Source organism: Psammomys obesus, unplaced genomic scaffold, assembly GCF_907164565.1.
Source record: "Psammomys obesus unplaced genomic scaffold, mPsaObe1.curated_primary_1811, whole genome shotgun sequence".
NCBI classification, from domain to species: domain Eukaryota; kingdom Metazoa; phylum Chordata; class Mammalia; order Rodentia; family Muridae; genus Psammomys; species Psammomys obesus.
The window spans coordinates 32,990,699-33,016,532 of record NW_026596034.1 but is presented as its reverse complement, the minus strand read 5'-3'; the positions used below and the strand labels follow the sequence as shown (position 1 = coordinate 33,016,532).

Genomic DNA, 25,834 nt, shown 5'->3' with positions numbered 1-25,834 from the left:
CATCTGGGCAGTGTCTCCTCACCATACATCCTTCCCTTGGAAAAGCTGTTGCTGCTAACTAGCCACTCTGCTCATCACATCTGAAGCCTTCATTTCTAGATTTGTATCCACCAAGGATTAGAAATTTCTTTTTTAAAAAATCAAAAGGAACCCAGGCCTGGATCTCAGCAAAGCCCACCAGCAAGAGCCGCCCCCTAATCGTGCGTTCCAGACAGAAAATTTACTATAGTTCTTCCCCAACTAAGCCTGAGATGGAACCAAAGCATGGAGGAGCTATTGGCCAAAAGCAAAATCCACCTTTACCTACACAAAGCCACGAGACAGAGGCAAGGTGGGAATCCGAGATAGAGCTTGCCTCGCAAGGAGGTCAGCGAACCAGACATAATTCATAAACACCTCAGGCTCAGTCAGCAAGCAGAAAAGAATTCTGGAAGATTTTTAATTAGAAGCTGTTTAGCCCAAAGGTGGTTCAGCGACACTCAGGATTCTAGCAAGACACAGTTGCATTTGGAGGAAATTGTGTTAACCTCCATGAAACCACGTGGTATACTGACCGTCACCATGTCTCAAAAGTTTTACTTATGGTCAAGTGTTCCAGAATACTTCCTGTTGTAACTGTGATGGAGACCAGAGGTGGGGCGGGGAGTAGGATTGGTACTTTACCATGGAAGGGTTGATTTCACTCGGGTCCACATACATCCTGCTGACGTCATAGAGAGAGTTGATGTCTCTTTCCTAAAAGAAAAAAAAGGGGGAGGGTAAGGAAAAGTAAATGGAAAGGGCTTGAGGAGTGTGGCTCTAAGGAAGAAGTGCCTGCCTGATGTGTGCAAGGCCTCCCTCTGGCACAGTGTGTTCTCTTTTCCAGAGCCCACATTTTCTCAAGGTAGACGACATACATACTCCCTGACACATGGTTAAGACACAAGGTCCTATGTCCTAGTTGCATTTCTGTTGCAGTGATAAAATATCCTGACTGAAGACAACTTAGAGAACATTTGACTCACAATCCCAGGTTGGTAGTCCATCATCATCATCACAAGGAAGTCAAGGCAGAGACAGCCAAGGATGCAGAGAAAATATGCACATACAGCCTTGCTTGTTTGATCTCAGCCAGCTTTTCTTCTGTTCTGGACTCACTGCTTAGGGAATGGTGCTGCCCACAGCGGGCTTGGCCTTCCTACGCCAATGAACAATCAACGCAGTCCCCCACAGAAATACCCAGAGGTCAACCTGAGCTGGGAAGTTTCTCACTAAGGCTTTCCTCGTGATGATTCTAGGCTATGTCATGTTGAGAGTTACACTAAACATCGCTCAGAGTCCATCTCGCCTCAGGAAGCCAAGGATCCTTCTGACAAGAAGTGAGATATAATCCTATCAGCTCTGTCCTGCACTCAGAACCCTACAGTGTGCAGGATAAGAGCCAGTACTTTACAGTGGCCGCCAGGCCTTACATGAACCCTCCTCTCCTCATTTAGAGTTACTCCAGCTGAGCTCATTTCACATCTGCAAAGCACCCCAAGGGTGTTGCCCTTGCTGTTCTTTCTTCTCCAGCTATCTGCATGCCTCACTCCTGTTCAGTGAGATCTTTCCAGAACCCTCGAGAACTGCAGCCACTGCCCCATCTCTTCATATGCTCCTGGGCTGTCCCATCCCTTTCTCTTTAGCATGTGTCACCCACCATCCCACATCAGCTGTGTTTATTTTCTAACGAATTGTCTGCTTCTCCCAACCTAGACTGTGGGTGGCATGAGGATAGAGTCTTTGTGTGCCGTGGCCAATTCTTCATCCACAGGACATCCTATACCAGACATCCAGTATGTATGTAAATGCATTCATATTGTGGATATGGAAAACAGTCTATGAGATGACTAACTTAATCTCTAGGGAGTCAACTTACCATATTATATCGCTCCAGGAGCTCGGGGGTCACGGGGTAGCGCAGCCTCATCTTGCGGTAGAGCGCGTGCTTCTCGTAGTAGCTGACAAGCTCCACCAGGCTCTCAAAGTAGGCAGAGGTCCCCAGTACAAAGTGCCGGCCATCCCGGTTGATGCGACAGTGTTTCACCTTGCCCCTGGCCCTTATGAGGGAGGACCACAATAAATTAACAAACAAGGATAATGGGAGCTACGCCAATCCTCCACAACCTTGTTATCCATTCTTAGGGGATCAAGATAAACAGAATTCAGTCCTCCTATGGAACACAAGGCCCTGGGGTCTTTGCAGCTCAGATCAGAAAGAATCCATATATGATGCTCAACACTCATCTCTTCTTTCAACTTGATGGAGGTGCCATACTATGACCCATAAGCTAAACATGCTCCCCAGTGTATTTTTTAATAAAGTTTTATTGAAACATGTCCACTGTTCATTTGTGTCCATGCTGTGGTCATTGTCTCTTTCAGATGGCAGGGTTACTTAGCTGCAACAGGGTCTGTACAGCCTGTGAAACCTAAAGTGTTTGCTCCATGGGGCCTTCCACAAAGTGGTTTCTGATCCTTGCTCTAAAACTCCAATCAGTCCTCAAGTCCTTGAATCTTGACTTCAGTGGCCCAGAGTTTTAATGACCTTTTTCATTTTTTAAAAAAGAGATGTTTGGTTTTTTTTTTTTTTTTTTTCATTTGTTTGAAATAAGAAGCAGAAAAGATTCAAAACAGGACAGACAACAGATTCTTCAGTCTTACTGATTTCAAAGAGCTAGGGCTACTTAGTAAAATTTTATCTCAAAAAATGATAGATAGATAGATAGATAGATAGATAGATAGATAGATAGATAGATAGAGATAGATAGATAGATAGATAGATAGATAGATAGATAGATAGATAGATAGATGATACATAGATAATACAGAGATGATAGATAAAAAGCTCCTGCCCTGGAGCTCAGAGTGAGGCTGCCTGTGCCTCTGGCATCTCCTAGAGGAATGCCCGAACAGATAACACAGTGCCAAACTCAGTCCCCGACTCCTCAGCTTGTAGCCGTACCTTTGTCCTTTGCCAGTTGAAACTGTTCACTGACAACGGCATCTTGACTGACAATACTACAATTCTAAAACTGGAAAGTGGAAACCAACTCCGCAAAACTGTCCTCCGACCCTCCGAGACACTGTGGGACATGTGTGCCCAAAGCAATAATAATACAACTTTTTGGAAAGACAGAAAACAAAGATGGTAATCACACCTCCTAAACCCTGGGGTTGCTAGAAGTTAAAAGAGAAGACCATAGAGAATATTAGAGAGAGAGAGAGAGAGAGAGAGAGAGAGAGAGAGATAATTCCGTTATTGCTGTCCTCGCCATTGACAATGGGGTCAAGGCCACGGAGAGGCATCTCTGCCTCCACTTGAAACTCCCTTCCTCGGGCTGCATTCATTCCTTTCTATGCCTCCTCTGACCCTTACCCTCACACACAACAGCACCCACCTACCTGAAGCAGATGGCACCTACCTGAAGGTGATGGCGTAGGCGTCGGTCCCCTCCCGCTTCCGGATAAGGAAGGCTCCGTCTCGGGGAATCCGCATCAGCATGTCCTCTGCTTCCCCCCTGCTCAGCCTATCATAGTACCACCTGTGTCCACAAGAGGAAAACAAGCTGGTGAGAGCCCTCCCAGACTGAGAGCTGGCAGGAGACAAAATACCAAATGCAGGGACACCTGCAGGCAAACATGCAGGGCTGACCATGGAAACAGCCATAGAAACTATGCTCGAACCTCCCAACCATATGCACCTCCAAAGACAGCAATTCCTATTGAATTTTTATTTTATTTACTGCAGCACTGAGGATTCATCTGAGGTTACATGCATGCCAGGTAAGCACTCTCCCACTGAGCTACAGCCTCAGTTTTTCCATTTTGCTTTTCATTTTTTGAGACAAGATCTTGGTAGATTTTTTTTTTCTTTCAGACATGTTATATAACCCTGGCTGACCTTGAACTTGCGATCCACCTGCAGCTCAGCCTCCCAAGCCGATAGGATTATAGGAATAACCCCACATGTCTGAAAGAAAGGCAGCAATTTTTTATGAAGACCCCAGGAGTATGAGGAGGTCTATGTGAAACTCAGGAGAGTCTCACCTTTGTCCACCTGCCCAGCCCCAAAGGCTGGCAGACCTAGAGAAGTGGATCTCACGGCAGCTGGGGCAGGGAACAGAAATAAGGTTCAGAAAGATTTTGGTTACTAAAGGTACAAAATGACAAGTTTGGAAAGGCAGCTGGCATGAAATATTAAAATGTTAATAATAATAAATAATGATGATGATGATGTCACTACAAATTATCCAGCTTCCTCCAAAGCAAAAACTGTTAGCTGCCTCCTGATTAAAGATTTCTGGAATTCTGGAATGTGTTGACTTCTTTGCCAGGCCTTAAGTGGATAAAAAAGTGTGTTCAAAGGAACATACCTTTGAGACTATTTGATTTCCTTTGACCACAGGAAGGAGCCTGGACAAACACAGACATAACAAACCCAAACCAGCCTCTGAAATCAAAGCCCCAGACCTCACGTCACTGAAAGAGAAGAAAGGGGAAAGAAGCCCCCAAGAGGAGAAAAGAAAAGAGGAAGTGGAAGTTGGAAGAAAAAGAAGAGAGAGAGCCAGGTGGTTGTGGTGCACATCTTTAATCCCAGCACTCGGGAGGCAGAGGCAGGCAGATCTCTTGAGTTTGAGGCCAGTCAGGTCTACAGAGTGAGTTCCAGGATAGCCAGGGCTATACAGAGAAACCCTGCCTTGAAAAACAAAACAAAACTGGGAGCTGGAGAGATGGCTCAGCAGTTAAGAGCACTAACAGCTATTAGGATTCGGATGCTGTTCCCAGCACCCACGTGGTGGCTCCTAACTGCCTGTTATTCCAGTTCTAGGGGATCTGACACCCTCGTCTGTTCTCTGTGGGCATCATATATATACACAGCACACATAAAGGTAAAACCATTCACATTCATAATTTTTTAACTTAGAAGGAGATAGAGATAGAGATAGAGAGACAGAGAGAGAGAGAGAGAGAGAGAGAGAGAGAGAGAGAGAAAGGGAGTATATGCTATTCTTGCAGAAGACCTGAGTCCAGTCCCCGGAATCCACATCAGACAGCTCACAACTGCCTATACCTCCAGCTCCTGGGGATCCAACTCCCTCTTCCGGCCTCTATTAATACCGACACCCTCATGTACAGACTGCACACAATCCAGAACAAGCAAGAGAGAGGAGAGAGAGAGAGCAGGACAAAAGCCTGGCTGATAGGAAGGTAGGAAGGGGACCCATGGTAGTTCCCTGGGAAGTCTAAGAACCCACAGGGTCAGAGTGATTGGGCTCCTGGGAATGAGAGCCCCATATAACCACCCATGTGGGTATCTATCCCCAGCCCAGTCCTAGGACCTACGGCTTGGACTCGTGTGGGTTGGGGTTGGGCACTGGGTCTGTGAGCCGCAGCTCGAACTCGGCGCAGCGCAGGTGTGCCTCTCGGTAGTGCTGGATGAGGGCGTAGATGCTGTTGAAGGTGAGGTTGTCAGTCAGGTAGTACTTCATGACCCCACCCTCCATGGTGGAGCGGATTCGGCAGTGCTGCACCCGGCCAGAACGCCTGTTGGGAACAGAGACCCGGGATGTCACCAGAGCCAGGCAGGACAGCAGCCTGACAACACCACCCCCCAGCCTTGGAGGAAGGGGCATTACCAGAAGGAGAGCGTGTAGTCATTGGGGAAGGTCTCGCTCTCCCGCACCAGGAAGGTTCCGTCCTTGGCACCGGTCTCAGCACAGTATTCCTGCAGCAGCTTCTCTGCACTGGTTCTCCTCTCTACCTTCTTATGGAACCATTTCTCCCCAAAATGCAGCTCCGTAGGGGGAGTGTCCTGAACCACAGGAATCAGAAAGGCTTATGGCAGCTCTCTCTGCCCTCTCCTGACAACCCATTGATGGCAGTTTTCAGGAGTCGTAAGGGGTCCCTGGTACCAGAAGCCTGAGCACATCCTGGGCTGCACTCAAAAAAAAAAAACAAAATGAAACAAAACAAAAACAAAAACAAAACAAAAAGCCCAAAGATGGGCAGCAAATGGAGGGAACATACAGGGCAGAGGGCAGGTCCATCATCTCCCCAGGGAACACTGGCCCTGGACAAAAGCCACTCAGTCCCTATAGTAAGTAGGAAAGAGCCTTGAATCTTACTGGTTATGCCCTAGGGCCAGATAGCAAATCAGGAAGAGCTGGTTAAGCTTTGCTTCTCAAAGCTATAGCTCCTTAGAGCCCAGGATGCTCAAGCCAGCCCAGATAGAAGAAGCCATACACTAAGTCTCCAAGGACAAACCCAGCTCCAGAGGGCAAGGGCGGGCAGGTCTCCACCTACCTGGACCAGCTCCTCCTCCACAGTCTGCTCAATGTCATCGCTGAAGGACAGCTTGGCGTCAGCAATGGCACAGTAGTGGCGGGTCCATTTCTAGAGAGCCAGGCTGGCATTAGTCTCCCTCAAGGTCTCAGCCCTATTGACTATGGGGACCTGTGGGACATCACCCCAGCATTCACTGGGGACTGCCCCACCCCAGTTTTCACATTTTAGAATGATTTTACAAGGTCTGTTCTTTAAAACATCTGCTTCTGGATTCTTGGTATTTTTTCAGGACTATTTAAATGGGTGTGTCTGTGAGTAGACGAGAGTGAATACAGAACTTCTGCTGCATTGACAGTCTGCAGCAGATGAGATTAAGCAAACTCGTGAGTAGCTTCTCCTAATGCACCTTACGTTTTCCTCAGCACTAGAGATTGAACCCAGGGTCATGTGTGTATTAAGCCAGGAAACTGTTACTGAGCTTCACCCCAGCCTGTCACCTGCATTGTAAGCCTTTTGGATCTTTTCAGCCAACTGACCTAATAAATAACCTAGATTTATTTCACTAAATTTTTTTAAGTTATTGTATAAAAAAAATGGGTTTTTCCAGGTGTGGCTGTGTATACCTTTAATCCCAGCACTCCAGAGGCAGAGGCAGGTGGATTTCTATGAGTTTGATGCCAGGTGCTACATAGTAAGACTCTGCCTCAAAAGAATTTTTAAATGGATTCCATTATGACATTTACACACACAAGTATATCATTGTACCAGAAGAGGGCATCAGATCCTCTAGAACTGAAACTATGGATGGTTGTAAGCCATCCATTGTGGACGATGGGCACCAAATAGTAAGAGCAGCAAATGCTATTAACCACTAGGTCATCTCTCCAGCCCCCAGACAAATAAGCATTTTTAAATATCCAGACTCCACATTGGAGATAAAGCATCAATATACTTATTGATCTCTTAACATCCAAATCTCCAGGTGTAAGTGCTGTAATTTCATTCTTAGAGGCCAAATCAGACTCCACTGTGCATATGTGACATTTTGTTGCATTTTTTTAAACTTAAATTTTATCTATTTCATATTTATTTATAGGATATTAGAACAGACCTTTGAATAAACTCAAATGAATCTGAATGGCAGGAGGTATGGGAGAAGCAATAAGGCTTAAAAACTTTACTCTAGGCACAAATAATAATAATAATAGTAATAATGAGGAAGAAGAAGAAGGCGAGGAGGGGGAGGAGGAGAAGAAAATCTGGGATAGAACAATTCCAGACTGGAAGGCAACAGCAAGTTGTCTGACTGCTAATATATGTGATGGGAAAAAGGACATTAGTAAATGCGTTAAACCAAAGCCTGCTCCCACAAGGACTCTGTATTAAAGGGTTGCTTGTCTACGGATACTGCTTTGAGAAAGACTAGGTCACTGGGCACCCACTCCATGAAGGGGTTAATCAATTCGTTGATAAGTTTGTAAATGAACAGACCGTTGGAGACTGGCCTGGCTGAAAGAGATGAGGCTGTACCTCTAAAGGGCTGACCTCTTATCTCTTATCTTCTCTGCCTCCCATCCACTATGAGAGAGCCACCTGGCTCGTCCACACAGTTCCCTGTCGGGATGCTCTGCCTCACTTTGAACCAGCACAGATCAACAGAGTCCTGAATCTAGGGCATATGACAATCTTCTGCACTGGTCTGTGTATAAATCCATATTATGCTGAATATGAAATTATTTGAAAACATTACAATGCAGTAAAAAGACAAGTCACATGGCTTCAAATGGGACAAAGGCATGGATGGTGCCAGACTTTAAGGCAGGAGCCTAGGACAGCTGAGAGTCAGCACCCCCAGCTCTGAGGGTGGGGGACGCAGGCCCACCTGGTCGATGGAGTCCCACATGTACAGCTCGCCCTGGGTCCTGTGCTCATCTTTCTTGTCTTCCACATTGACATCGACATCACCTCGGGGACCCAGCTTCTTATGCTGAAGGGGAGAAAGGTCACATAGCACTCCTCACTCACAGCCCATGTTCAGAGTCTTTGAGTCGGCAAGAAATTACCCAGAATGCACCTGCTCCCTCCACTCGAACCCTTTCACAGATCATCATTCCCTTCAACCTCAGCTCTGTGCTTGGAGACTTCTCCTCCCTCACAGGCATCTTCCTGGCCATGCAGTCTAAAACTAGTCCATCCTTGCCTCGTGTCCAGCAGGAGTCCTGCTTTTCTTTCCTTATTCTTTAGGAGGTTGGGCTTTTGGGGGATGTGGGGACTGAGTGAAAGGGAAGAAATGTTACTGTCACTTATAGGTTAATACCTTTTACTCCATCCAAGCTCCCATGTCCCAACTTCCTTGCTAAATTCTAACTCCCACTTCTTGGGGACCTACAGAAAACCCCACTGAAAATCTCTGCCCTTTAGGTAGAGTAGGATGTCAGGATCTTTGGTCCCCAAATCAGTTTGGGAAACAAATCCCAACACTCCTAGAACATTCTACCTCTTATGAGAAATATAAACTCATGCATGCTTTATTTCACTATTTATGAGGTCAACACAAATGCTGATGTCCCCGAGGACAGGTAAAATCATGTGTCCCTTCTGTAGAGCAAGAATGCCAGCCCCCACATCCCACTGTCACTCACACATGTGGATAAGCAGCTATCCACATCCAAAGCAGTCTGGGAGCTCCCTAGGGCAGGAACGGGACTTGAACCACTGGACCCGTCCTACAGTCACACAAGACTGACTCACAGAGAGGCCTGGTGAGGTTTACCCAAGAAGTAACGACAACTACAAGTTCCATATGTTTCGTTTTAAGACAGAGTCTCACAATGCCGCCCAGGCTAGCTGGAACTCCCCACCCTCCTGAGTTAGAACTGGTAGAATGAGCACGGGGCTAAGTATTCTGCACATACCACCCACTCCTGGTCCTACCAAGGTAACTAGGTTCTATATTACCCCCTTTCCCAGAGGGGCACAGAAGCACCCAGATGTTAAATGATCAAGATCTTGCCGAGATTAGAGAGATGGTAAGGAAGGTGGGACCTGGAGTCTAGCACTGGGCCTCTGGCACCTGGCCCTGGTGATGGCAACCCCTGGTAGGTAGCCCCCCCCCCCCCACACACACACCTACCTACCTTGATAATGATCTTCTCTCGGAGCTGGCTGGGCGAGGGCAGCTGGTCAGCGCTGGCCTCCGTGGGCTTCGTCAGCAGCAGGTCTCCCAACACTTCCTTGAACACCTTGGCCATGTAACGCTGCTGCTCTACACTGCAGTGCTCCTCGATAGACAAGATCACGGGGAAGCTGCAGGTGGCAGAGGCCAGAGTCAGCAGGGAGGCAGGGAGCAGGGACCTTCCATCACTGCCTAGAGCGGCCAGCAAACACCCATTTCTTAGGCGCTGGGGCAGGGCAGGCAACCGATCAGTAATTGGGACCTCCAAAGTGTGATCCCAAGCCCACCCCTTCTCTCTCTCTTTCTCTCTCTCTCTTTGGTTTGTTGAGACAGGGTTTCTCTGTGTAGCCTTGACTGGTCTTGTAGACCAGGCTGGCCTCAAACTCAGAGAGAGCCACCTGCCTCTGCCTCCCCAAGCACTAGGATCAAGGCGTGCACCACCACACCCGGCACCCCATCTCTTTACAAATCCATTACAGCAGCATCTTTCCATCGTGACAAGAGGCTAACGAAGTCTGAGTAGGCGCTGCACCATCTCTGGGAACACAGGGTCCCTCAGGCTTCAGTGGCTGATGGACAGAGGAATGTCCAAGAAAGGGCTGAGGCTACATGGAGGATATTTGTAAGCCCTGAAGACTGACTAAAAGTCATGTGAGAAAACATGCTTGCAGCATCACTGCCTCAGCCCAGCCCTCCCCCTGAGGCCCCACCCCAAATCAAGGAACTCAGGCGGGAATCACCTCAGAAACACCCAGTCCTGGTTATTGAATGCTGACCACAGACGGCCGCTAAGCACTCAGCAGGCCTCACGCTGTTTAGTCTCATGGCCCTGTGAGATCCATCCAACCATCGCCATGGTTAAGATGTGGGGATCTCGGCCAAGAACCAAGAAGGCTGACCATCCACAGAGTTGGACTCAAGCTGGAAGAAAGCCCCTTGGGCTCTCGTCTAAAGAGATGGCTGGACCGTAAAGAGTTCTTCACAATGCTCTTTCAGGGGGCCTCAGTTCAGTTCCCCAAACCCACGTCAGGCAGCTCACAGACACCTGTAACTCCAGCTGCAGGTGATCCAGCACCGCTGGCCTGCACTAGTACCTGCACTCACGTGCACACAGCCACACAAACACACATACATATAATTAAAGTAATAGGCACAATTTTTTTAAGGGCCACTATCACTTCTTAAGGCTGCAAAGGCCACTTGCCAGGAACTAGGCAAATGGAGCCCAGACTCCTCGGGGTTTAGGAGAAGTGGGTAGTTTGTATATGCGTGTGAGTATGTGTGTGTGTGTCTGTCCGTGTGTCCAGTTCTAGCAGCTTTCCCCTTACAGACACACCTCCAGGAAATCAGACACCAACCTGGAGGTAACAAAGGCGTGATCTCGGATGGCCTGAACAACGTCGTCAAACTTGATCTTGGTGGTTCGTGTCCAGCCATGGTAGATTATGGGCTTCCCGTCAGGCCCGTCCCAGCAGTCCACTGAGGGGGAAACACAGCTCCTTAGCATCAGACACCAGCAAGCAAAGCCACCAAGAGTGAGCAGATATGCAGGACACATGACTGGGTTGAGACCAGGAAGCGAGGCCCTGGTACCCATACCTGCTCTGTTCCCAGGGCTGACCCGAGTTCACCCGCACGGGTGTGGTGTGGTCATATCCACAGGCTTACAGGAACACAACTCACTCCCCTGAGAAACTCCCTCCAGAGTCTTTCCCCATAAATTATTGATAATGGGTTTGATTTGCTTGTGTCCGCTGTCCGAGGCTCCCCTCTTTCGCCAGTGGAAACAGCTTAGAGCAACGAGACAGCTTTTTAATGGCTTGGCAAATTGTGCAAATAGAAATAAATCTGTGGGGGACGTGGGCAACCCGGAGGGCACTGAAGCTGGTGGCTTCTGACTTCATTTTCTCACAGCTTTTTCCCAGAGGGAAAAGCATACACCGGGGAGGCCCACATGCGGCTACCGCTGAAGTCTGGCACAGAGGAAGCAGGTCTGAAAACACTTGAGGTGCAGTCGGCATTTTGGGTCATTTCCTCAGCCACATACATGGCTTAGGAAAGCGTCACCAGGCTTGGTTATTGGAGAAGCAGGAGGCTGAGGAGGAGGACGTTGGGTCGTTGAGGGCGTGTCCTTGAAAGGGATTGTGGGACTCCGGTCTCTTCCTCTCCTAGTGTCTACCTTATGATGGAGAGCCATTGCTCTACCACATTCCTGCCATGGCCTGTCGTTTGAGGCCCAAAGCAATGCTACCAACCTAAGATACGGAACAATACACCTTCTCTCATTAAATTCATCGTCTCGGGTCTTTTGCTACAGTAATGGGATACTAACTAACCCAGACACCTAAGAGCTTTGGTCATAGAATGTGGCTGGGAAGGAAAGAGCCAAAGACAGGCTGAGGAGATCGTTCAAAGGATAACGCATTTACTGTGTAAGTATGAGGAGCAGAGTTCAAATCCCAGCACCCATGTAGATGCTGGCAGGTGTAGACAAGGGATCCATGAGGCAAGCCGGTTAGCTAGACTAGAGCTACAGGTTCACAGAGAGATTCTCTCTTAAAAAGAAAGAGTGACTGAGGAAAAGAACTGATGTCAGCCTCTGGGGTTTACGCACATGGTGGCACACACACATGTGAACACACTTACTCATGTGTACATGCACGTGCACACACACACAACACACACAAAAGAGCCAAAGAGGTGATGAGAAAAGGCAGACACACAAGGCTCCACCACCAGCCTGGCCACAGACTGCACCTGCTCTCAAGGCCTCACCTATAGACGCGTGGCTCCTGGGTGTGGCGTGCTAATGGGCATATGTCTGTGCCCCTCTGAGCAGAAGTGACCCTTGCTGCTGGCCCCTCCCTTCCCAGTGTGTCAGGACACTTTCCAGGCGCAACAACCTACCACCCAGCCGGATGTCACTTTTGCCTGGGGACAGTTATCTTACGCTGAGCTTCAGAGCTCCACTTAACTGCATCACCTTGGCCAGGACAGGATACTCACACTCGATGCAGCGACAGCCAGCTCGTAGGCAGCGGATATACGCTTCCGGGGAGGACTCGCTACGCAGCTGGTCCCCGGTGAGGTACCTGAGGGACAGAGGGAGCCAAGTCATGGAGGCCATCCTGGACACAGTTCATGCTTGGAGATCATCTGAGGCAAAGAGCTCCTGATCTACAGACACCCAAGCTAAGGTCTGGGCCACATGCATGCCATCCTGGGGCCCTGGGTTTGGGACCACCAGTGAGACGAGCACAGTGGCTACCATTGTGCAATCCAAACACAATGAAGACAGTGCAGTCCTTCTTGGAGACCTGGGCCCAGGCTGTCAGGACAAAGACAGAGCAGAGAGTAAGCTAGTGACCTCCTGTACCTGCCCACTGGGCTCTGGGTACCAGCAGACATGGGCCTTCGCTTCATCATTGTGGTCAGAGGTCAGAGGTCACCATAAGCAGGCTCAACAACTCCCGGTAGAATTTATAGTGCCATAAACCTAATCAACAAAACTGCCATAAAATCATTCTTTTTTTTTTTTTTAATACACAGTAGTCATGTTTCTGGCTTATTTCCCTCAACATAATGATTTACGGCTCCATCCATTTTCTTGCAAATGTCATGACTTGATTTCCTCCACAGCTTCGCAAAATTCTATTGATATGTGTGTTACATTGATATATATGTTATATTCTGTTGAGATATATATACGTTACATATGAACTACATTTTCTTTACCCATTCTTCTGTTAGCCCATTTATTGATTAGGCTATTTAGGAGTGCTTCTGATGTTTTGAAAAATACAAACTGTTCTAGCCTTGCCTTCTCCCCATGCTACCTTCCCTCAGCGGTCTCCAGGCTTGGAGAATCCACTGTTCTGAGGAAGTAACTCGAGACATAACAACCTTCCTGATGCCCTAGAAAAGAGTCGACCTTCCCAAATACCTAGAGAATGACACACAGAGGTCCTTGCTCGTGCCCCACCTGACAGAGCACTTCAGGAAGTGCTCTTCTCCAGCGCTTTGCAGCCCGAAAGTCAACGATTTCACCCTCATCCTGAAAGGCTGAGCAAACACTGATGTGGAAAGGCAGCATCCCCCCTCACTCCCTTGAGCCACCCCACTCTTGCAATCAGCATAAGCATCCAGGGTGGATGAGTGCTTGTCACTCTCCGGCTGAAGTGGCCAGAGGCTCCCTGCTGCCACCTCTGTGAGTCACAAGAGGCTTCTGCTTAGGTTGGCCTCTCCTGCTGCCACCCTCCCAACTCTTCACCCCAGCCCTAGACATGCCTCCCAACTGCTCCTGCCCCAGGGCCTCAGCACAGGCTGCTCCTCTCACCCTGGCCCCTGTTGGTGCCAATAGCTGAATAGCAGCTATTCGGCGGGAGCCTTCCTCTCCACGAACCTGAGAACGTGACTGCCCCTGCCTCGTTCACCCCTGGCCCAGGGTCGACGCTCCACAAACAGCAGCTCACTGGCTGAGTGAACACTCTGACGGCACGCCAATGATCAAATCATAAAAATGCCAGTTTCGCAAACTTGCTAAAGGGCCACCCTTGATACACAGTCACCCCAGTTCTGTCCGGGGAGGCAGCTGTATTCCCCTACCCCTCTCCCGACCCTTCTGAACAATGTGGTACTCACTCACTACCCCCTCACAGCCAGCTCTGCCAGGGCCAGCCTGGGCTCATCCAGAAACTCACGTGTTGTGGGAAGAAGAGATCCAGTAATGGGACAAGGGGTTGTTCATGTCCTGCATGTCCACGACGTCACACTTCTCATCCCAGATGCTGTTTTCTCGGGAGAACAGGTACGTGAGGAACTGAAAGAGACACCAGTGGGGAGTCACGGCGGCACAAGAGGCACGGAATTTACTTGTTTTTGTTTTTTGTTGTTGCTGTTTTTTAAGCCAGTGCCCATGCAGCCAGGCATCTCTGGCACACGGTACCCTATAGATGATCCCCAGGCACCTCTCAGTCTCCCCAGGTTCCAGTATAACTGGCTCAGATTGCAGCCATCCCACTCAACATAAGTGCCTGATGGACCTGCCCATCATTCCCCCTTTTAATGTGTATCCCATAAGGTCTGCTGTTGCCGAAGCGCCCACTGGCTGCCCACGCAGAAGCTTTGCGTCATCTCAGTGGCTAATCCTCCGTATGTCCAACCCTCAGTTTCAGAGACAGAACAGTAGCACAAGTTTTGGTTTCTTTAAAAACTCACTTATGTTACAGGGAATGGGTTTTTGTCTTAATCCCAAGTGTGGGATTATGGAGTTGCTTTTTGTCCTTAGCTGATAACTGCCTCATGCAGCTTGGAAAGGCGTGTGATCTTGGCTAGCTGAAGGGAATGTAATTCTGAGGACTCAGAGAGGGTATAAATACAACAGATCACAGAGAGAAAAAGCAAGGAAACAAACAGATGGGGAGAAGGCTTTGAGGACACAGAGAAAGAAGAGGGTTGCTGGTTACCTGGACTGCTGGATGGCCTGATGTCTGAGATTGGTGTTGCCCCAAAAGAACCCAATGACCATAACCAGCAGAACTAAGTCTAAAGATGTCTGTGCCCCCTTTTTCTTCTAACCTTTTTTCTATCCTACCTAGGACTGAGGGTTGGAAAGGAAGTAGAAACTTAAGGAACCCTAACTAAAATAAAGTTTAAAAACAGTACCTACCCACAACATTAGAGATGAGACCATCAAAGGGTGGAAAGACACCCAGCCTAGCAGCTCAGCTCTGTCACCTCACATTCATCCTGATACATCCCAGAAGAATAAAGCAGGAGGATCAGAGTCAAGGCTTATCTGTGTGTTCAAGCATGCCCATCCAGCCTTTGTTCTGTTTGGTTGGTTTCTCCCTGATGGCGAACGCCCTCTAGTGGCGAAATCGATAATCCCACCCAGTTGAGAATCAGGAAAATGAAAGGCTGGAAGAATCCCCACCCCAAGGAAAACCACCACCTATGGATCTGTCTCAGAACGCCTGACAGGGACACCTTCTGAGGGGAAGGGACAAAGGGTCCTGTTCAAATGACACACGACAGCCCACTCACCTCGTCCACAAACAAGAAGGGCTCCGCAGTTTCCCTCATCGTGTCGTCGATAAACTTGGTCATCCGCTCCCGCACTTTGTTCAGATCCTGAGCCCAGACCTCCTTAAAGATGACCAGGACAACACAAAATCACCAAAGATGCAGGCAAAGTCCTTCTCAGGACCTAGTCAAGGTGATCGAAGACTGAGCCATCATCCAGTTTCAAGTCTACTTGCCATCCAGGCCCACACACCAAGGCCCCATCCCAGCGTGGCCTTTGCATCCCAGCAAATGCCTTCTGCGTAGGTCAGGGTTACCTGCTGTCATCATTCAAAAGCCACAGACCAACAACAGGAAGATGAACATAGCTGCATCCCAATAAAACTTTATCTATAAAAGTAAAGGAATGACAGACCATGGTCTGCCAAAAACTCAGGGCACTGGATCACGGATGTCTAGCCAGGGAGCACGGTAGGCTATGCCAGTGTTGTGGTTTGGTCATGAAATGTCCTCCACAGGCTCATGTGTCTGAACACCTGGGTTCCCAGGTTGCGGTGTTGTCTGGAAAGGCTGTGGAACCTTCCGGAGTTGGAAGGCTTGTTAGGGGAGGTAGGCCACTGGAGTTAGGCCTTGAGGCTTAATAGTTGAGCCCCACTTTCTGTTCTCTTGATTCCTGAATTCCGAGGCAAGGTGGCCGGCCTCCCGCTCTTGCCACTATATGGTTCCCATCTGCTGCCATCTCTTCCCAAATATAGTGGACAGTAGCCCCTCGAACTCTGAGCCAGAATAAACCCTGCCCCTGGAATTGATTTTTCTGGTCACAGCAATGAGAAAAGTAACTACACGGCCAGCCTCCTGGGGTGTCTCCCCTGGCTCAGCCAAGGTGACGAGTTACACGTCTTTTTCATACCTCCTCATTCATGAAAGGAGGGTAACAAGTAGGTACTTGTTACTACAAGTTAGGTACTACCCAGGTTGGGGGGTGGAATCATATGGAGTCAGTTGTGTGCCTAGCACAGCAGTCTTTACTGCAGGAGGCCTCCAGTTCATGGAGGTTTATTCAAACAGCCCCATCCCATATGGTCCTCTGGTCTGCCCCACCCTGCAAATCACATAATGTTACTGTCACCTAGAAAGGAGGACACACAGGCTCAGGACTACCTCAAGAGGACCCCAGGTCTCCAGAGCTCATAAGTATCAGGGTTGGGTTCCAAACCAATCAGCTTAGGAAAGGACACCTAGATGGATACCACGCATCCCCTTCCTCTAGGGGTCAGCCATGCAGCGCCACCCAGACAGACAAGTCCAGTTCCACCAGCAGACTCAGCACAGTGCTGGACATTCCAGGAGCATTTCCTTTATAGAAAGAGCCTGCAGGATCCAGTGGCCTGTTCTCCTCTCCACGCTCTGAAACCCCAAATATCCACAGGCTACAATATGAAAGACGCCTCGCAGACACAAAGCCTTCTGGGTGTCAGACATTCTACAGTGTCTCTCCTTGTGTCTGAGAAAAGTGTGTGGTTGGGTTGGCAGGGCCAGGGCAGATGTCAGAAAGAACGGAAGCCCAGAAACAGACTGAAACAGGGTGAGGAGACCCCGCTTCAGCAGCACAGGACTGTGGTGAACTAACAGGTCTCCCCGGATCACAGACACCAATCCAGCCAGCAGGCTGTGGGTTTCCTTGAAAGGATCGGTGTTAAAAGCATGGACCGTGGGGTTGGGGATATAGCTTAATGGTAGAGTGCTGGCCCTGGGTTTGCTCCTCAGCTCTTGAGGGTGGGAGGGATGTGGACTGCTCCAACAAGTAACTCAAAGTGTGAGATACTGGATATAAACACCTTGGCTGGCCTGAGTATCTCAAAAAAGCGGTACAAGCCCTTCTCTGCTTCCCCTGCAAATCACACACTTTTATCTAAAGATGCAGGCACTTGCTAACAGAACTGGGGACCACTCTAGCTGACAGAGACCAGGATCTTCCTAAAGAAGTTTAGAAGGCCAAGACGTGAGAGGTTCAAATGCACCTATGGGATGGTCAGATGGCCCAAGGGTAAAGATACCTGCCACCAAGCCCACCAACCTAAAATTTGATCTCTGGGATGCTCCTGGTAGAAGGAGAGCTTCTAGCAGCCCCAGCAAGCGGTCCTCAGAACTACACATGCACACTGCACCCAACAGAATTCACTGTCCACTAGGTTTAACATCCTCACATCCTAAGGATTCAGGCTAAGCAAGCAAAACTTCTCATCGCCTTCATTCAGTGTCCCACGCTGGCAGGTGCGGTATTCATGACAAACATGAAAGCCTTCAACTAGCCATTGCCCAGCACACCCAGCCAGCTGCCGCCATTGCCCAACCTCAGGGCTGCTGACCTCAGGGCTGCTGACCTCGTGGGAAATGTGCCTCTCGATCACTGGCTTCTATGCAGTCAATAAAACCCAACAGAGAGAAAAATGTGAAAGCACAGGACTGTCATATCAACTATTCAGGAAGCTGAGCCAGGAGGACTACAAGTTCAAGGCCAGCTTAGGCTACAGAGGGAATTCAAGGCCAGCCTGGACTACAGAGGAAGTTCAAGGCCAGCCTGGGCTACAGAAGGAGTTCAAGACCAGCCTGGGCTACAGAGGTAGTTCAACCCCAGCCTGGGCTACAGAAGGAGTTCAAGGCCAGCCTAGGCTACAGAGGGAATTCAAGAACAGCCTGGGCTGCAGAGGGAGCACTGCGTCCCTGACACCCCACCTTGCAATTCTCTCACCTGCTGTTCATGTAAGAGAAACCTCTGGAAGTCCTGCAGGTAGACAGCAGAGGCATCAGGGCGGTCTGTGTTCCTGCCCCCGGAGAAAGCGACACAGGGTGGTTAGAGAGGGATGTGCACCGGAAGAGGTCCGCCTCCACCCTGAACCCCAGCCTCACTACCCTGAACACACTAACACACTACTGACCCTCGCAAAAAAAGACTGAGAGACTCAGAGAGGGGCCCCAACAAGAGTCATAGAGGTCCCGGACAGCATTCGAGAGCTACAGGAGGTCCGAGGAGCACAGCAAAGATGGACGGAAGCAGAAGGCCACAGCAACAGGAGACAGGGAGTGCAGAGAGCAGAGAGGAGGGGAAAAGAGAAATCTATTGGTTCATCACATTGCCTGAAGCTTAGGAAGAAGCTTGAGTTCATCGTCCTCCCGGCAGAATCTTCTAGACCTTCTTCAGAACACCCCACATCCTACAGATGCAGTTCACTCGCTACAAGCCTGGGGTCAGTTCCCCGCCCCCACTCCCCATCCTCAGCCTCCCTCCCCACCCCTGCCACCAGAGGCCAGCTAGGACACAGAGGCCCTAAGACGCAGCGATCTGTCAGCGGTGTCTCACCCTAGGATAAACACGGAGGAGTCTTTTTTGAATTCATCAAGTATCTGAAATGAGAAATCAGAAAATAAGAAACTGTCAGACAAATCCATTCATGACGGTGAGACTGGTATGAGGCTGGGCTGGAGGGATGGCTCAGCAGTTAGGAGGGTTCCTTGCTCTTGCAGAGGGGGCAGTTTCAGATCCCGGAACCCACACGGCAGCTCACAGCTGTAACTCCGGTTCCAGGGGCTCTAACCCCCTCTTCCGGCCTCCATGGGTTGCCAGGCACACGCGTGGTGACATATCTACATGCAGGCAAAATACTCATAAAACAAGATAAATCTAAGAAATAATAATAAAGGAAAAATTACTTTTTAAAAAATGACTGAAGCAGCTGGGCAGTGCTGGCGCACGCCTTTTATCCCAGTACTTGAAAGGCAGAGGCAGGTGGATCTCAGTTTGAGGACAGCCTAGTTTACAAAAGCTAGTTCGGGAAAGCCAAGGCTCCACACAAGAAACCCTGTCTCAAAAAAAACCCCAATAAATGGGGGCTGAAGATATGGCTCAGAGGTTAAGAACACTGGCTGTTCTTCCAAAGGTCTTAAGTTCAGTTCCCAGCAACTACATGGTGGCTCACAACCATCTATAGTGAGATCTGTACCCTCTTCTAGTCTGCAGGCACACATGCAGGCTGTATAAAAAATAAATAGATAAATCTTTTTTTTAAAAGCAAACAAACAAATAAAGACTGAATCAAGTGTCTTAGTTAATTTTTTGCCAAGTTGACACAAGCTGGTGTCCTTTGGGAAGAGGGACCTCAGTTGAGAAAATGCCTGTAGTGTACTTTCTTGATTAATAATTGATCTAAGCAGGCCCAGCGCTCTGGGAGTGGTGACAGAGGAGCTTGGCTTTAAGGCCAGCCTGGGCTACATAGTAAGACTAGGCCTCAAATAGCTAAGAGAAGGAGGAGTGGAGGAGGGGCAAAGGGAAAGAAGAATGAAGATGGAGGGAGGGGGCACAAACACGGAGGTCAGAGAACAACAAGCAGGACGCAATTCTTTACCATGTGGGTCCCAGGAATCAAGCTCAGGTCGTCAGGCTCTTTACCCACTGAGCCCTCTCACTAGCCCTTGAAACTGTTTTCACCACAGATGTTTTAAGAATTAACAGGAAGCATCCGTGGCTGGGCATCAGTGCCAATTGGGAAATGTGAAATCCTGGTTAGAGTTTACCAGGGTGCAGTATTTATATATTTTCCTGCTACTGTCCAACCTTCAAAAAACATGAAGCCCTGAGAGCTGCAATGCAGGCAGGTGGTTAGACGCAAGGAAGAACTGGCAACTAAAAGTCAGAAACCTTTTGGCTACAGAGATGCAAGTATCCATTCCCTAGATTCAGACGTGAGCATCAGAGGTCTCCACGACAACTCCTTAGACCCTGGAAATTCAATACCTCACCCCATCTCATCCTAGGAGCTCAGGAGACAAGTGGCAGAAGAAGTGAAGGTGCAGGCTGAAGCACAAGAGGAGAAAGATGAGACAGAGGTCCAAGCAAACTAGCTTGTGCACCACGAAGGCTGCAGAAGTGAGGGATGCTGAAGGCCGGGGTGCTGGTACAAGTTGTTGGCCTGTATGCAGCTGTCGGCAATGCTGTCTCAAGGAACCTGAAACACCATCTCACCGAGACCACCTGAAACTGGCTGCCTTCCCTACAACCAAAACAGTCCCGCTGGCCCTGTGCCCTGGACCTTTGGCATTCTGGACTAGTTCTGTTCATTTGTGGCCAAGTAAAAGTGTAACTGGTGTGCAATAAATCTTTCTTGCTGCCTCAGATGAAGGAAAAAAGAAGAAGGAGAAGGAGGAGAAGAAAAAGTAAAAAATCTGCAGGGAGATAGTCTTGCATGTCTTTAATCCCAGCATTCAGGGCCAGAGGCAAATAGATCTTTGAGTTCAAGGCCAGCCTGGTCTACAGAGTGAATTACAGGACAGCCAAGGCTACACAGAGAAACCCTGTCTCAAAAAAAAAGGAAAAGGCAGAAGGAGGAGAAAGAGGAGGCCCAGAACTCTGGGTTTCTAAATGTAGGTCATTAATTTTAAATTGCTTAAACCACCGGCCAAACCAAGAACAATGAGATGCCAACTCATGCTCAATGTAGCATTCTGAACACCAGGGGGTGACCTTTGGCATGGCTGAATGTTTCTGCAGGGTTGCAGCTAGCACATTCCAGGGAGAGGAGGGAGTCCGTAAAACTCATTCAATCTGTCAATATCCAACTCTGTCCCTCCCCACTCCCTCCACTCCTCCCTACCCTGCCTCCTTTCTCTCTCCCGCATTCCCTTTCCTCTCCATCCCTCTCCCTCTCCCTTCACACTCACAGGCACACAAGCATACACACATTCACACTTTCAAAAGAATTGTAATAAAAAGTTTCAATTGTGGCCGAGTGTGGTGGCACTGGGGCAGCTGAAGTAGGAGGACAGTTAATTTGAGGCTAACCTGGGCCACATAGAAAGTTCTAAGGCAGCCTGGGCTACACAGCGGAGTCACTTCACCATGAAAAAGTGCAAGCTGAAATGCATCTTGGGCTGGGGAGGGGACCCAGGTTGCCTTGGTCACGGTGTCTCTTTATAGCAATTGTACAGTGACTGAGACACAAGGGACTTTGAGTGGGGCTTAATGGGATATCCTAGTAGGAACACAGAAGACAGTGGCAAAGCTTATGTGTTGTGTGTGTGGTCCTGGGTTTGGTCTCCAGCACCAATGAGAGAGAAAAGAAAGAAATGCAGCTCCTGTGCAGTTCTGTACCACCAACCCCCACTGACAGGTAAAGCAGCTTTGGGGCCGAACTTATTCTTAGCTTTTGTCCCTGTGTGTCCAATGGTGTTCTGAACTGTTCAGGATCACAACTGTCAAACCTACTTAGAGTTGCTCATTTGTTCATTTTTACTTTTATTCCTGAGTGTCTGTCAGTGTAGGGGATATATGCACATGGCTGCAGGTACCACTGGAGGCCAGAAGAGGGTGCTGTAATGCCCAGAGCTGCAGTTCCAAGTAGTTGTGCACCTCAGAGGGTGCTGGAAATTGAACTCCTCTGCAAGAACAGCAAGCGTTCATAACCACTGAGCTACCCATCCCCACAGCTATTTATCTTGAGTGAATGCAGCTTTGTTCAGGCCAATTACCTAAGATGGCAACTGTCACCATCAAAGCTCATACACACACCATTTTTGTGTTTGGGCTTTTTTTTTTTAAGAGTTAAAGACTGAAACTTTACAAAGTACTTTGATCCAAGAAGCACAAGCCTTTGCTGTTGCTGTTGCAGGTTCCTATTTAAAAGTGAGTTTATATAGTTTTAACTATTTATAAATAACGATCTCCCTGAACACCCATGGAGAAGACTGAGTGAGGAAAAAAATGACTTCTGTAACATGACTTAATCAAAGGCTAAGGATGGAATATAGTTATCCCAACTCTCACACCTCTGTTTCTCTACTTGTACCCAGCAAATCAATTATAGATAGATAGATAGATAGATAGATAGATAGATAGATAGATAGATAGAATAATTTAATATATATATTAAACACACTAGGGCCAGTGAGATGGCTCAATGGGTAAAAGCTAAAGCCACCTGGAAAGGGGTGACCTCAACTGAGGAACTGTCTCTACCAGACTGCCCTGTGGGTATGTCTGTGGGGGCATTTTCTTAATTGCTAGTTGCGGTGGTTTGAAAAGGAAGGGCCCCAAAGGCTCATTGTGGTGGTTTGAATGGAAATGGCCCCCACAGACTCCTGTGTTTGGCCCACAGGGAATGTGGCCTTGTTGGAGAAGGTGTGTCACTGTGGAGGCAGGCTTTGAGGTCTCAGATGCTCAAGCTACACCCAGTTTGACAAGTAACTTCTGCTGCCTGCGAATCAAGAGGTAGAACTCTCAGCTCCTTCTCCCATACCATGTCTGCCTGCATGCTGCCATGTTTCCCACCAAGATGATAATGGACTAAACCTCTGAGCTGTAAGCAAGCCCCAGTGAAATGTTTTCCCTTGTAAGTGTTGCTGTGGTCATGGCGTCTCTTCACAGCAATAGAACATTGAGATATAGACCTGTATTTGCATGTTTGGAAGGATTAGGAGGTGTGGCCTTCTTGGAAAAGATGTGTCACTGAGATTGGGCTTTGAAGTTTCAAAAGTCCATGCCAGGCCCAGCCCTGACCCCCTCTCTTTCCCTCTTTCTGTCCCTCCCTCTTTCTTTCTCTCTCTTACTCTCTGCCTGAGGATCAAATGTAAAACTCTCAGCTACAGATTCAGGGCCATGCGTGATGCCATGCTCCCTGCCATGATGATAATGGACTAAACCTCTGAAACTGTTTTCATTAGAGTTGCCTGGTCATAGTGTCTCTTCACAGCAATAGAACAGTGACTGAGATATAAGCTGGGAGCAGGGTAGTGCTGTGACAGGCCTGATGGTGCTGCTTGTCAATGGAATATGGACTTTGAGCTAGAAAATCTGTTGAATGCTTTAAGCAGGGCTTCATAGATTATGATAGCCTTGCTCAAGAGATTTCAGAAAGAAAGAATAATAGTAAATGACCTAGAGATAGTTCTTTTGATAGTTTGGTGAAGAATGCGGCTGCTCTTTGCCCTCTTTAAAAACCTGCCACACACTAAATCGAAGAGCTTTGGATTAATGGTGTTGGCAGAGGAGATTTCAAGACATCCTAGTTTTAACTGTGTCATACGGTCATTAGTAATCACTCTTATGCAGATCTGTAATGAACAGGAGCAAGCTGAGCAAGGAAAAACACAAAATGTACAGGTTGAGGAGAAAGGGGACACCAAGAAGTGTAATGAAGCTAAATACTATGTTCAAAAAGATAAAATGTTTAAAGAAAAGCCAGATGTTAAATGGAATAAAGGGAGTGGTGACCTCAGGACAAGACCCCACCCCCCTAAGCTTCCAACTTGTGAAAAGGAATTAAAGAAAAACTTAAGTAGTGAAGGAAACCATCCACAGCAGAAACTGGGGCAATTGCAATGGATAGAGAGACCTATTTTCTAGCCCCACCAAGCTGCAGAACTTGCAGAACTTGGCAGCTTTAGTCACATGATTCTGGCTTTACAGTCAAAGATAGAAGGGGTTATGGACTCTCCTGTTGCAACTAAGGAAAGCCACTGAGGCCAGGAATGTGTCAGGGGAGTTTTTGCATGGAGGCCTAGACAGATCACTGCATTAAGCTATGAAGGTGAAGCCTGGATTTCATCAGAAAGCCCAAGATGCTGGAGTTGCCAGGATTGTGGGATACCTGCCAAGGAAAGCTGCTAACAGAGAGTGGAACCAGCCAGAGAAAGAAGTGTGTGGCAGTCAACAAAGGTGAAAGGAGTTGGCGAGCTGAAGAGTGCTTTGACACCAGACATGGAGATGCAGAATTTGGAGTTTGCCCTACTGGTTTTCAGTCTTGCTTTGGTCCAGTATTTCCTCACTATATTCCCTTGTCTCCCTTTTGGAATAGTAACGTGTGTGTGTGTGTGTGTATGTGTGTGTGTGTGTGTGCGCTGTGTCATTGTATGTTGGAAGTATGTGATCTGATTTTACAGGGGGTACCAGTTAAGAGAATTCCAGGAGTCTCAAAAGAGACTCTGAACTTAAAGTACTCTTGGGACTGAAACACCATGGGGACTTTTGAAGTTGGACTGAATGCACTTTGCATGGTGATATGGCTACATGCCTAGGGTGGCCAGGGAGTGGAATGTGCTGATTTGAATGAAAAGGCTCCTTATGCTCATATATTTGCACACTTGGTCCCCAGTTGAATAACTGTAAGGTTTAGGAGTGTGGCCTTTTTAGAATAGGTGTGGCCTCATTGGAGAAAACATGTTATTGGTAATGAGCTTTGCATAGCATGTACAAAGTCCTGGTCCCATTCTGATCTATAAACTGCCCGTGGTAACTCACTCTATGATCCCAAAAATCATGGGCTGGAGGCAGGAAGATTGGAAGATCAAGGCCAGCTTTGCATGGAAGTTTGAGGCCAGCCTGGACTACAGGAGATCCTGTCTCAAAAACAACCAAAGAAAAGCATAAAACCCAGAGATGACTATGAATAAGTTTCTGGATTCTCTTCCAGAACAGTCTAATTGTTCAGTGTTCACTGTACTGTTTTCTTTTCATGCACTCAGAATTCTGATCAAATTTATGGCTGCTGGATTCCCACCAGGAAGGTCAGCAAGCCCCATCCCCCGACACTTGCCCCACAGCTCCGCCATGGTTAAGGTGATCTGCCAGTCTCCTAAAGTCACCATCCCCGTCGCTCTCGTCTGCGCCTCCTTGACTCAGTGGAAAGCTAAACCCTTCTTGTGGGCGTCTCAGCTCTGCACCCAGAAACACAAAAACAGCCCAGAGACTTCTTACCGATTTCTGCTGTTCAAACATGAGTTTTTTATAGAAGAGATGGAACTGTTCAAAACTGAGCTCATCCTTCTGTGCGCCGATCTCCTGTGAGCGCAGAAAGCAAAGGTGAGCACCCATAGCTGGGTGTCCGCCGTCACACCTCCGCCCTCCCCACAGAAAGAGAACGGCTGCCATCAACCCACAATCGCCTGAGCCCCAAATGCCAGTGATTTCCCCAGTCTCCTGCCTGGGGAACACAAAGGGTTCCCACCCTTCAGCCCCAGGGAACCCCAGGAAGGAAGAGTCTTAGCCAGGTTTCTAGGAGCCACAGGAGATGACTCCCCTTATCTGGATGTGAGATGCTTTCTTTCGGTTACAAATTTAGATTCGCTGATCGAGTACACACTCCTGATGAATATGCTTTATATGTGCAACATATATACACATATATATTACATGTGTACGTGTGTTTTTGTGTAGTGGTGGGTGAGTGTGTGTACTTGTGTATGTGGCTGTAGATTTGTGTGTTACTGTGTGTGCGTGGGGGGTAAAGGAAAACTTCAAATGTTATTCCTCAAGCAGCATCCACCTTTTTGGGTTTTTTT

At 48.3% G+C, this 25,834-nt stretch overlaps 1 protein-coding gene across 1 annotated transcript in view; it reads right to left on the bottom strand.

The window, feature by feature from the left end:
- Plcg2 (phospholipase C gamma 2) overlaps positions 1-25,834 on the bottom strand; it is a 63,638-nt gene that overhangs the window by 35,324 nt on the left and 2,480 nt on the right. Inside the window, exons 3-17 of the mRNA XM_055621424.1 lie at positions 25,251-25,334; positions 18,867-18,910; positions 18,258-18,330; positions 15,527-15,628; positions 14,182-14,300; positions 12,488-12,573; positions 10,840-10,960; positions 9,444-9,612; positions 8,189-8,293; positions 6,325-6,414; positions 5,658-5,833; positions 5,365-5,565; positions 3,444-3,563; positions 1,898-2,078; positions 664-735 (exon numbers count right to left, since the gene is read on the bottom strand). Of these exons, the coding sequence (XP_055477399.1) occupies positions 664-735; positions 1,898-2,078; positions 3,444-3,563; positions 5,365-5,565; positions 5,658-5,833; positions 6,325-6,414; positions 8,189-8,293; positions 9,444-9,612; positions 10,840-10,960; positions 12,488-12,573; positions 14,182-14,300; positions 15,527-15,628; positions 18,258-18,330; positions 18,867-18,910; positions 25,251-25,334 (1,743 nt within the window). The remainder of the gene's footprint in view (positions 1-663; positions 736-1,897; positions 2,079-3,443; positions 3,564-5,364; positions 5,566-5,657; positions 5,834-6,324; positions 6,415-8,188; positions 8,294-9,443; positions 9,613-10,839; positions 10,961-12,487; positions 12,574-14,181; positions 14,301-15,526; positions 15,629-18,257; positions 18,331-18,866; positions 18,911-25,250; positions 25,335-25,834) is intronic.